General features: G+C 37.5%; 1 protein-coding gene across 1 annotated transcript; it reads right to left on the bottom strand.

Moving 5' to 3' along the window:
* Positions 1–539: 539 nt before the first annotated feature.
* Positions 540–11,713, bottom strand: LOC121267869 (protein NAR1). The gene is made up of 11 exons (XM_041171962.1): positions 11,396–11,713; positions 11,188–11,258; positions 10,388–10,541; positions 9,921–10,107; positions 9,229–9,355; positions 3,212–3,386; positions 3,071–3,120; positions 2,819–2,990; positions 1,642–1,768; positions 1,439–1,530; positions 540–951 (listed from the first exon to the last, which is right to left on the bottom strand). The coding sequence occupies exons 1-11, from the start codon at positions 11,519–11,521 to the stop codon at positions 799–801; spliced, it is 1,434 nt and encodes a 477-aa protein (XP_041027896.1). The 5' UTR covers positions 11,522–11,713; the 3' UTR covers positions 540–798.
* Positions 11,714–12,419: the final 706 nt, after the last annotated feature.

Raw genomic sequence — 12,419 nt, 5'->3', positions numbered from 1 at the left:
AATAATATTAAAAAATAATATTATAATAATATTTTAATCAACTTTTATCTAAAACCATCTTATCTCATCTTAAAATTCAAACGTGGGCATAATGTCTTTGTTCTTTAAAGGCACCTCTCATTGGGCTTGTATTTCATTTCCTAAATACCATCAGTCTGTATTTCCTGTCCAGCATTGGTCTTATTTCAAGTTCTTTGCTCATCTGTATCATATTTATAATCATTTTTTAACCAATAAAAAAAAGGTCTCCTAAAAGCTAAGATTTTGATACCATTTCAAAACAATCCTAGCAAAGGCATTCATGCTCGCATCACAATTGTTAACAATATACATTTTATTCGGGAAAAAAAATAATGAATACAAGGACAACAGGTTTAATCCAGAAGTAGGGCCACCATCATTCCCTGGCCCAATTGATATTCTTATTCACAGATACAAGAGTTGAATGAACAAAGAACAAAAACATACATTAATGGAGGCAATTTTGATTGGACCTCTTAACTTGAGGATGAAAAAATATGGGAAAAGACAGCAACACAAACAAAATATGGCGCATCACATAAGCACATATTAATCTTTCTCAGGCTACAACATCAAATAAAAGTATATATATACATGAGAAAAATTTTTAGTGAAAACCAAATCTGTTTACTCTATCAAAACTGGACTCCACAAATGACCTCCCCATTACAGGCGATGGGGACACAATCTGAGGCGTCGGCCACGTGGAGAGATAAAGTTTGAAAGTTTCAAGTTTCAACAGTATACCGTAATCAGAAGTCAGGACAGCAAAACTTTTTACCAATTGTGCAACTGAGAAGTAATGCTTTTAACCACAGGGTGGTAATCTGTGTGCATGAATCTCTTAGCTTTCTGCGAACCAGGTTGCTCAAGCCACTCATCATATAAACTTTTCACAAGGGGATTCTTGAACGGATCAGCTACCAGAACCTGTATGATATTAAAGCAAAAACGTCTAAAACAATGGAAGCACAGTCATCTGCAATGCAATGAAAACTTTGAAGCATAAAGTTTTATATAGCCTTGTTAGTAAGTTCATTTTAATCACAAAAGCATCTGGAGCATCATTGCTCATGTGTCTAAGTACTCGGAATGGATTGAAGATAGAGAGATGCAATTATGCCATTTAGGATCTCTTAGAGTTCTTTAAATTTCATAGCTAGTGACCGAGCCTCAAGTTTAGTTCAAGGGTGATGACACTAGAACGTTTGACACTTGGGTCATCACAGATAAGCAAAGTTGACAACTCGCTAAGACTTGGATATGAAATCTGGATAAGCATCAAAGACAACGGTAGATGCTTTCACCATATAACAAACCAAGGCATACTTAAACACGTGATTCGAGATTTACAAGGAGAATCTAACAGCCCCACAGAATCATAAAAAATTACTTCCAAAACACCAAAAACACTCACATTCTCCATGTAAGCAGCTTCTAATAACTGGATCAACTCCTTTGGAGATTGGCCAGCCATTGATTTGATTTGACCACCACCATTTAAGCAACCTATTTAAATAAATCAAATCACAAATTTCACATGAGTGTCGAAAAAATGAATAGTGCCCAAAATCAGACAAGATACTGAAAATATATTTGCGATGGAAACACGGAAAACACCTGCAGGGCATGCCATGATCTCCAGGAAATGGTAATCACATTTTCCACTTTTAATTTTCCTGACAACATTTTGAAGGTTCCGGAATCCATAACACAATGCAAATTTCAGAACAGTTTTTCCCTCAACCTATATTAAAAGAAAGGCATGATCATACCACTGAGCAGAAAAATGTTGATGCATAATATGCTCTACGAGAGATTTCCAAATCTATGCAACATTAGTCCAGTGGGGCCGCACAAAGATGCAGAACAAGCAGAAAGGTTTAAACGCAATCGATCATGCAAACAGTAGGAGCAATTTCAGAAATATATATGACATTCTAAAGGGTAGAAGTGTCAAGACTCTTTTTTATTCCTTGCTGAGAGCCTGTGGTACCCCTGGGATTGGTCAGGACGCTGTTCCTAGACACCCGGCACCAATAAAAAAAAAAAAAGTTTTTTTCGTAAGAAGAGAAGGCATATAGCTCAAGTAAACAGGAAGTATACATGAGAAGTTCCTATCTAGGGTTTACAACTGAAAGTAGAAAATCATAGACATTTAGGGCATGTTTGGGTAATGAGATGAGATGAGAATTATGTAAATAGCAGCGAAATGGTTTGAGTTAAGATGTTTTACTGGGTTTTGAGAAATGAGAGAGAAAATTGAAAAAACACATTAAAGTTAAAATATTATTAGAATATTATTTTTTTTAATATTATTTTTGTTTTGAAATTTGAAAAAGTTGTATTGTTTTTTATATTTGTTTGGAAGTTTGAAAAAGCTGTAATGACTAGGTAATGAATAGATGAAAAAGCTGAAAATTTGAAATTGAAAAGTATTTGTGTTTGAGTGATATTTAGAAAAGAAATTATGAGATGAGTTGAGATGAGGTCATCTCACTTTCCAAACAAGCCAGTCTATTAAAATCAATAACCCCCACCCATAAGAACAAGTGTGTCAGGACTGTTAAGAATTCAAAGTGCAATTAGGTTCATATCATTAAAAAGCTCCTACTCCAGGGAAACTCTAAATCCCATCTCCAGTTAAAAAGGATATAGTTACCATTTTACCAGTGGTTGAAAAGCCTGGTTTTTAATAATAAGCACTCCATACTCTTTTTTAAAATATATAGGCATCACCAGTCCACTCCATACTCCAGGGCTTACATATAGAGAAATGAGATTGGATGGGACTTACTTCTAGATTCACTTCTTGGAAATCTGAATTTCGAACAGTTCTGAAGTCGAGAGGACCATTGATATCTCTTCCAAAGAGCGTTTTAGCAGCATATCGGAAAATTGTTTCTGCATAACCTCCGGAGCCTCCACTGACCCCATAAAGATGCCCTTCTTCATTAACATTTGTCAGCCTGCAGGAAGATCACAGTAAACTATATGTAGAATGACTCTATGACAGAAGCGGAAATTTTGAGGACACTGGTGTTCTTACATTCTATCTAGTGGGGACTCTTCTAGAGCTTTAAAATCCTCTGCTTTTAACTGCAAACATTTACCCAGAAACTTAATATATATAGAAGGCTGTTGTTAAGGAGAACACACAACGACTGTGGAAGTGCACATAGAATCTTACCTGTATCAATTCTAAAACTTCCCCTGAAGTTAACACAGAGTCTACCTCCATGGTCCTAAGACCATTTTCACAAGTTTCGTCTCGAGATTCCACTTGAAATACAAAGTCGTCCCTGGACGCCTCAAGCTTCTTATCATAACAGGGCATTACAGTCACGTGGTAAACCTCGTCTGGCCTGATGAGTGAATTATTAAGCAATCAAATAATAATCAAGGTTTCAATCAAAAAACCTAGCACACCAACCCATAATTCCAAAAGAAGAAGACTTGGCATATGAAATTTATCCAACACTTGCAGAAAAGTTATAAATCTTCATGCATTTCATATATAAACAAAGATGAGCGATGATGGATACAATAAGGACTTTGCAGTTTTCTTCCTTTCTAAGTTTGGCTCAGGTATGGAGGGGGAGAAGGATTGGAGAAGCTCCAAAAATACGTATCATCTTTGTTGAAGATGGTTGGCACGGTCCCCTTAATATGGTGATATTAGATCTGCTCTAGCTTATGGCTATTCCATCAGATACTCAAAAAAATGCTACAAACACACAACAACTGACTTTGTATCTCCTAATTTTAAATGCCAAAATTTTATCACCAGCCTAAATTATTCCTAGTGATAATTAAAATAGTTAAAATTAGCCATGCAATAGTGACAGCAAGACCTTCCTTCTTTAGATTTCCTAATTGACAGCAAGACCTTCCTTATTTAACTTTCCAAATCTGTGTATATATACTTCCTTACTTAGACAAATCATGTTCCTTATTTAGACAGATTTTGTAAATAGTCCTAGTTTCCTTTTGTAGACAGATTTGATTGCTGTAAATTTGGCTTGATTCTAGCCTTGTATCACGCACACTTGTGCCTATATAATGAAAGGAAATCCTCACAAAGGAGGTATTCAATCCAATTTGACATGGTACCAGAGCCCTAGATTTTTTTTTCCTGGGCAGATTTTTTTTTTGCAATAGTTCATTGGCTTGTGTCGGCACTGTCTGTTTTCAGACTAGTGCTTTCTGGGTTCTTGTGGTTGTGTCGGCACCGTCTGCCTTCACTACTCTCTGGGTTATTTTTTTCTGGGCTAATTTTTCACCATTCTCGGCACTTTCTGTTTACAGAGAAATGGTATTCCACTCTGTTTGGTGATTCTCGAAAACCTCTGTTTTTCAGAGGGGTTGTTTGGATTTGTTTGGTGCTTATCGGCACTCTGTTTTCAGAGAGGTGTTTTGTGGCTTTGTGTGGTGAGTTCGGCACTCTCTGTTTTCTTAGAGAGGTGTTTTTCGGCAGTCTCTGATTTCGGCACTCTGTTTTGTGGCTGTGGGTTCCCAGCAGCTTTGTTGAGTGGCTTGGCTGGTTTTCGACTTCTTACTTTTGGCTGTTTTTTTGACTTCTCTGGTGATTGGCAAGGTATTCTTGGTTTGACTTGAGTTTTTTTTTGTTTTGTTTCTCTCGCTTACGGGCATAATGTCTTCCGATTCTTTTGCTGTGAAATTCGCGGGTAAGAACTATTCTGCCTGGGAATTTCAATTTCGTTTATTTGTTATAGAAAAAGAGTTATGGGGTCATATAGATGGGAGTGATCCCGCTCCTACTGAGATTCCTAAGTTAGCTCAATGGAAGATAAAAGATGCTAGGGTGATGGCATGGATTTTAGGATCTGTTGATCCTCTTATTGTTCTTAATCCAAGGTCATATAAGACTACCCAATCTATGTGGGAATACTTAAAGAAAGTATATAATCAGGACAATATTGCCCGGCGCTTTTGGTTAGAGTACGAGATTGCCACTTATACTCAAGGCGATCTCTCCATTCAAGATTATTTTTCTGGATTTAATAATCTTTGGGGAGAATTTACTGACATGATTTATGCCAAGGTACCGGAAGAATCTCTCTATGTTGTGCAGGAAGTTCATGAACAAAGCAAGCAAGATCAGTTTTTGATGAAGTTATGACCTGAATTTGAGGCCACTTGTTCCAATTTGATGAACCGTGATCCATCGCCTTCTTTGGATGTTTGTTTTGGGGAGTTACTTCATGAGGAGCAGCATCTTGCCACCCAGGCAACTTACCAGCAAGACAAAATGTTACCAAATGCAGTGGCTTATGCGGCTCATGGGAAAGGCAAGGGACGTGACATGAGGAAAGTACAATGTTTCAACTGCAAGGAATACGGCCATATTGCTGCTCACTGTGCAAGGAAATCTTGCAATTACTGAAAGACGCCAGGGTAGATTATTAAAGAATGTCCTACACGTCCCCAGAATCATCAAGCTTCTCAGGCCATTGTGAGTCCATCTACTTCCGCTAAGTCTGCTATTGTTGATGATGCTTCTGCTCTTACTCCTGAGATGGTGCAACAGATGATTATTTCAGCATTTTCAGCCTTTGGGCTGAAAGGTAACAGTTCACTTCCATCTTTATCATGGCTTGTTGATTCGGGTGCATCTAATCACATGACTAGTTCTTCTGATACAATTAGCAATGTTCGGACTTATAATGGCTCGTCGCACATTCAGATTGCTAATGGTAGTCAGTTACCTATTCATGCTATCGGGGATGTTAGTTCAACAGTTAGAGATGTTTTTATCGGGGATGTTAGTTCAACAGTTAGAGATGTTTTTGTATCTCCTGAGCTTTCCACTAGTCTTATATCAGTAGGTCAGTTGGTTGATAACAATTGTGATGTTCATTTTTCTCGTGATGGTTGTCTTGTGCAGGATCAGGTGTCGAGGAAGATACTCGCGAAGGGGCCTAAAGTTGGACGTTTATTTCCTCTGCATTTTTCCATTCCTATTGTTCTTTCATTTTCTTGTAATACTATAAACAATAAGGGTAAGGTATGGCACAAATAGTTGGGTCATCCTAACTCTATTGTTTTATCTCATTTAATAAACTCTGGTTTGTTGGGCAATAAAGATCAATTTTCTTCTCATCTCTCTTTTGATTGCTCCACATGCAAATTAGGTAAAAGTAAGTCTCTTTCTTTTCCCTCTCAAGGTAGTCATGTTGAAAGTTGTTTCGATTTGATTCATAGTGAGGTGTGGGGAATTTCTCCTGTTCTCTCATATGCGAATTATAAATACTTTGTTACTTCCATTGATGATTATACCAAATATACTTGGATTTATTTTCTTCGTTCTAAATTTGAGGTCTTTTCTGTTTTCCAACAATTCATCACCTATGTTGAGACTTAATTTTCTTCCAGAATCAAAATTCTACGGTCTAATTCTAGTGGTGAATATATGTCTCATGAGTTTCATGATTTTCTCCAACAAAAAGACATTGTTTCTCGGCGGTCTTGTCCTTATACATCTCAGCAAAATGGCGTCACTGAACATAAAAATAGACATTTGTGGGATGTTGTTCGTACTTTATTGCTCCACTCATCTGTTCCACCTAAATTTTGGGTTGAAGCATTATCTACAACAGTTTATTTAATTAATAGATTGCCGTCCAGTGTCATTATCTACAACAGTTTATTTAATTAATAGATTGCCGTCCAGTGTCATTATCTACAACAGTTTATTTAATTAATAGATTGCCGTCCAGTGTCTTGAATTTTGAAACTCTCTACTTTCTTCTTTAACATCACCATCCTTGTTATCTTGATATGCATACTTTGGTTGTGTTTATTTTGTTCATTTGCCATCCCATGAACGGCCTAAGTTATATGCTCAATCTGTTAAGTGTGCTTTTATGGGTTATAGTGTTTCGCACAAAGGCTATGTTTGCTATGATCCATGCATTAACAGATTTTGCATTTCCCTTCATGTTGTCTTCTTTGAAAATCAGTCGTTCTTTTCTTCTCATGTTGAGTCTTTGCCTAAGATGCATGTTTTGTCGCATTTTGATGACTTGACTCTTTCTCCTATCCGATTCAAACCTGGACTTGTATATGAACGACGACGACCCACTTTGCCCCTTCCTGAGCTTGATCCGCCATCTGAGCCTACTCAGACTGTATCTTCTATGGGTGATCCGGAAAACCCCACAGTTCCTCGACATTCGACCAGAGTGTCTCGTCCACCAGATCGGTATGGTTTCTCGCATACCTCTCTTCATGTTACTTTGTCTTCCATTCCCATTCCCATTCCGTCAGGTTATTCCGAGGCAGCTAAACATGATTGTTGACGTGAGGCGATGGCCGAAGAGCTTCGGGCTCTTCAGGATAATCATACATGGGATGTTGTCCCTAGTCCTGCTAAGGTTAAAGCCATTGGTTGCAAATGGGTTTATTCTATCAAGCTGCGTTTTGACGGGACTCTAGATCGGTATAAGGCACAGTTGATTGCACTTGGCAATAGGCAAGAGTATGGGGTGGACTATGAGGAGACTTTTGCTCTGGTTGCCAAGATGACTACAGTGCAGACTGTCCTTTCTGTTGCTGCATCCCAAGGTTGGCCTATTCATCAAATGGATGTCAAAAATGTCTTTCTTCATGGTGATCGCAAAGAAGAGATATACATGACCATTCCACCTGGTTTGTCATCCTCTTATTCCTTGGATGTCTATAAGTTGCGACGCTCGTTATATGGGCTTAAACAAGCTCCCCGAGCATGGTTTGATAAATTCCAATCCACCTTGCTTCAGTTATCTTTTGAGCAGAGTCAATATGACTCTTCTCTATTTCTCTACAAGACATCTACTGGCACTGTTCTTCTTCTGGTTTATGTTGATGATATTGTTATTACTGGGACGGATTCCGCCTTGATCACCTGACTGCAACAGCATCTTCAAGCCTCATTTCATGTGAAGGATCTTGGTCCTCTTACGTATTTCTTGGGATTGGAAGTTCATACTGATCCATCTGGAGTTTTTTTGAATCAGCATAAATACACTCAGGATTTGATTGCTTTGGCTGGTCTTTAGGATACTTCTTCTGTGGATACTCCTCCAGAAGTAAACATGAAGTATCGTTGAGAGGAGGGTAATCTCCTTTCCAACCCTACTATGTATCGACAGTTAGTGGTATCCTGAACTATTTGACTATTACTCGACCTAATATTTCATTTGTTGTCTAGCAGGTTAGTCAGTTCATGCAGGCTCCACGTCATCTACATTCAGCTATTCTTCATCGTATTATTCGATATCTTCAAGGATCTCCTAGCCATGGCCTTTTCTTCCCTACTGGGACTCCTCTTCGCCTTCTAGCTTACAGCGATGCTGATTGAGCAGGATGTCCTGATACGCGCCGATCTGTTACGGGTTGGTGCATGTTGCTTGGTGACTCTTTGATATCTTGGAAGAGTAAGAAACAGAATCGTGTTTCCAAATCTTCCACCGAATCCGAATGTCGTGCGATGTCTGCTACTTGTTCTAAGATTCTATGGCTTCGTGGTCTTCTTGCTGAGCTTGGTTGTGTTCAATCCGATCCTACTCCTCTCCATGCTAACAAAACTAGTGCCATTCAGATTGCCGCAAATCCTGTTTTTCATGAACTTACAAAACACATCGAGCTGGACTGTCATTCCATTCAGAAAGTCTGGGACACTCGTATCATTTCTCTTACTCATGTTTCAACTGACCTGCAGATCGCTGACGTGTTTACAAAGGCCATGACAAGACAACGTCATCAATTCCTTGTGGGCAAATTGATACTTCTTGACCGACCAACATCAATTTGAGGGGGATGACAGCAAGACCTTCCTTCTTTAGATTTCCTAATTGACAGCAAGACCTTCCTTATTTAACTTTCCTAATTTGTATATATATACTTCCTTACTTAGACAAATCATGTTCCTTATTTAGACAGATTTTGTAAATAGTCCTAGTTTCCTTTTGTAGACAAATTTGATTGCTGTAAATTTGGCTTGATTCTAGCCTTGTATCACGCACACTTGTGCCTATATAATGAAAGGAAATCGTCACAAATGAGGTATTCAATCCAATTTGACAAATAGAACTTGTTAAAAAACAAAAAATTCTATAAACATATAACTCCAAAATTAGATATGCTCCAAATGACAATTATTATCCGAATATAGGAATCAGATGACTTTTTAAATGGATATATTACCTAAGGCCCAATTCTTGGCATACATGATGCTTAACAATAGATCCAATTGTCTGCTGAGGGCTCTTCACTGAAGAAATATAAGGCAGAATATAGGATCCAAGTTGTTTTTCGGCATAGCATATCCAACCTGCAAATAGGAAGACCCTAACATTTCACAGCATCTTAACAACAATTAAATAAGTTCTAAATCACCATCTACATTAAATTGGAAACCCTTTGCCCTAGACTCCATCCCGCCACAGCTATCTACACAACCTCATAACTAGTGAGCTTTCTAACACATTCTAGATATAACTGACACATACAAGGCATTTCAAAATGGGAAATGCTTATGCCACCAAGGATAGCCACCGAGAAAGGCTACCAATGGTGGTTTTTTTTTTTCCTCAATGATTAATGAAGTGTTTTTAAATGAGTTTGAGATTTTTTCTTTTTTAAAAAAAATATTTAAAGTGATTTAAAAAATGCTTGAAAAAAAAATACTCAAAATAAAAAGGTGTATTTGCACTTATCGGGACATCGAGAGGTGTCCCTAGCAGTTCCCTTTCAAAATCCATCCCCCCCCCCCCCCCCCCAACCCACAAAATAAAAAATAAAAAATCCGTTTGTATATGGGTTGGGAAATTTTTTTTCGGATGAGTGGAAGGAGATTATCATAGGGTTTTGGAACGATTAGAGGCTGGCACATATACCTGGACATGCTGACGAAATCATGGGCAGGGATGATTTACAGCTTTCATCGTCCATTGATTGGCTATATTTGTACCTCGTGATGAATTCATTACAAGATTCAATAAGAGTTAAGTCTCTGCTGCAACTTGTATCAAAGACTGCCTTTACTCCCAAGGACTTAAGAAATGTTGTGAGTTTCTTGAAAACCTGAAAATTAAAAGAGAACTTCAGCCGTTAGAAATGGATGGCTGAAGTGGCAGTGTGTGCCCAAAAACTGCTTATGAAAATGCGTATGATGAGCAGTTCAAGACCTTTCCCAAACTGCTCGCTATCTTGAACTTAAGGATAGATCAGATTTAGACTGGAATCTCAGCACAACAAAGAGAAATGGCAACCCTCACTTTTTAAATTAACTTTACTCATCCATGAGAAGAAAACAAGGAAAGGGGAAAAATCTCAATAAACAAATTTTCAATGTTTCAGTCACCTGTAGCGGAGAGATGCCAAAATGAACAGCGAGAGATGTTCTTGACTGGGGGGAGAGCGAAATAATGATAGGCTTCCCTTTACTAACATTAGAAAGAAATTCATCTAAACTTTGCTTCTCCAGCATAACTGTCTCGGCTGATGTTACACACCCACTGCATGGTCAAATGAAATCATAAACATTAAGCATTTTATAAAACCATAAAACCTGCCACCTTCAAGACAACACATTTCACTTGAAGGTTACCACAGACATGTGGCAGACACAAGGACAAAATACAAGCATCTAAAGCATTTTATTCTTAATTTCTAAGAACAATGTGGCAATTGGTCCCCTTCCAGTTTCAAGAAATAGCATTATGGAACCTACATATGCAGCATGCTCATCAAGCCTAACACTTTCTAAACCTTTTTTATCCTATTAGTTGCTTTTAAGGAAATCTCTAAGATGATTAACCATGTCTAACAAAATGTTTAGGAAAAATTGAGCCAGTTTATTTCTTCTCACAGTATGAACAATCATGGAAACACTTAAATTCAATAGAAAAATGTTGTCCGCTACCCTTATCTTTACTTTATACTGCAGGTGTTTCCCCATCCAAAGATCACTATAGTAAGAAACGACAGTGAATTAAAAGATCACAAACCATAGTAAATACACATCAATTCACAGACTTGAAGTTCTCAACACCTTTTTTGTCCCTTCGCGCTTTTCATTGTTAGTTTGTTACATAAAGCTTATTAAGAGCTTCGAAAAATGACATAAAGAAAAATAATAATTGAGAGAGAGAGATAAATTACCTGCATGCTAAGCAGTCCTTGAGTGAAATTTTAACCGGGTCTGTTTGCAATTGCTTGTTAGAAGACGAAACCTTCACCAAACATCGAAATAAATTATAAAACCCAACGAATAGAAACTTCAAACTTTCCTGTTTACTTTAGCAAACCCTTAACCACTTCGTGCCTTTGAGTTGACAACTGAATAATCGATGGAATTGGAGCTAAATACCTCGGCTTTATCATGCTTGGTTGAGTTGGATTTAAGCCCCTTGAGAGACACTATGCATGCCTGCGACGGTGCTATGAAATCACTCAAATCTCCGATCCGAAGCGTGGCCGAGAATTTCTCCGACATGTTCGTCTCTCTCACACAGTTTCTAATAGCCAAAACTGTTTCTTAGGAACGAATTACTGAAAACTGGGCTACCTAGTAAAGATATTGCAATCTACAACTGTGAGTTCAATAGAAAACTAAAGATTTAGTGGTCTATTATTTGCGGAAATTAGGGCTTTTTTAAAGCTCGGAAGCTGAGGAGTTCGTAAGACGGAGATAAAAAGTAAGCTATAAAGGAAGGAAGACGAAAGAGGCAGCGTTCACATGTAAACCAGAGTCAAAAAGAACACTTTGTTGACCAATGAAATCAAAGAGTTTTTGTTGACAAAGAAAGTCTACACGAAATCATTTGAGATTGATTGGTTGTCCTTGACTCTTGTTGTAGATACTAGCATACTGTTACATTTGTCAGCCCCTATGGCACGTGTCGACCACGTTCCACCTGAGCGATCGATTCGTAGCCATACACGTGGGACTCAACAAATTCATATCAAATAATTATTTCGGATTGTTGGGCGCAACTGATCGCCCATTTGACGCTCATAAAATTAATATCGAAGACACTGGTATGCGGCCCTAAAAAAAATTTTTTTATTTAGTGATTAAAGAAGTATTTTTAAATATATTAGTATATTTTTTTTTATTTTTTAAAAATATTTAAATGTATTAAAAAATGTAAAAAAAAAATTAACGATTAGCGGTAAGAGTGAGGCGGCAAGTAACCTCACTCTATTAATATTAGTAGGAAAATAATTTACTGTATTGTATTTGTTATCTTGGGTTGAATGTTGGCCCTTCCATTCTAGTGACTATGGTATCATGTAACCGTTATGTTATCTATAATATGCTTGTTGAGAAAAAAAATAATTTATAAATAATAATAAAATAATTTGAAATAAAATATTTTATTGAAATTTTG

This window comes from Juglans microcarpa x Juglans regia, chromosome 5S (genome assembly GCF_004785595.1).
Source record: "Juglans microcarpa x Juglans regia isolate MS1-56 chromosome 5S, Jm3101_v1.0, whole genome shotgun sequence".
Lineage (NCBI taxonomy): Eukaryota > Viridiplantae > Streptophyta > Magnoliopsida > Fagales > Juglandaceae > Juglans > Juglans microcarpa x Juglans regia.
Note: the sequence above shows the minus strand (reverse complement) of the source record. Positions and strands in the feature narration are given on the sequence as shown.

Excerpts from the sequence above, each read along its gene's own strand:
- LOC121267869 (XM_041171962.1), bottom strand. The coding sequence starts at position 11,521 with ATGTCGGAGAAATTCTCGGCCACGCTTCGGATCGGAGATTTGAGTGAT. Across the intron at positions 10,108-10,387 it reads TTGGCATCTCTCCGCTACAG|GTTTTCAAGAAACTCACAAC; the intron begins GTGACTGAAACA and ends TTTAATTTTCAG. Across the intron at positions 952-1,438 it reads AAGCTGCTTACATGGAGAAT|GTTCTGGTAGCTGATCCGTT; the intron begins GTGAGTGTTTTT and ends AATATCATACAG.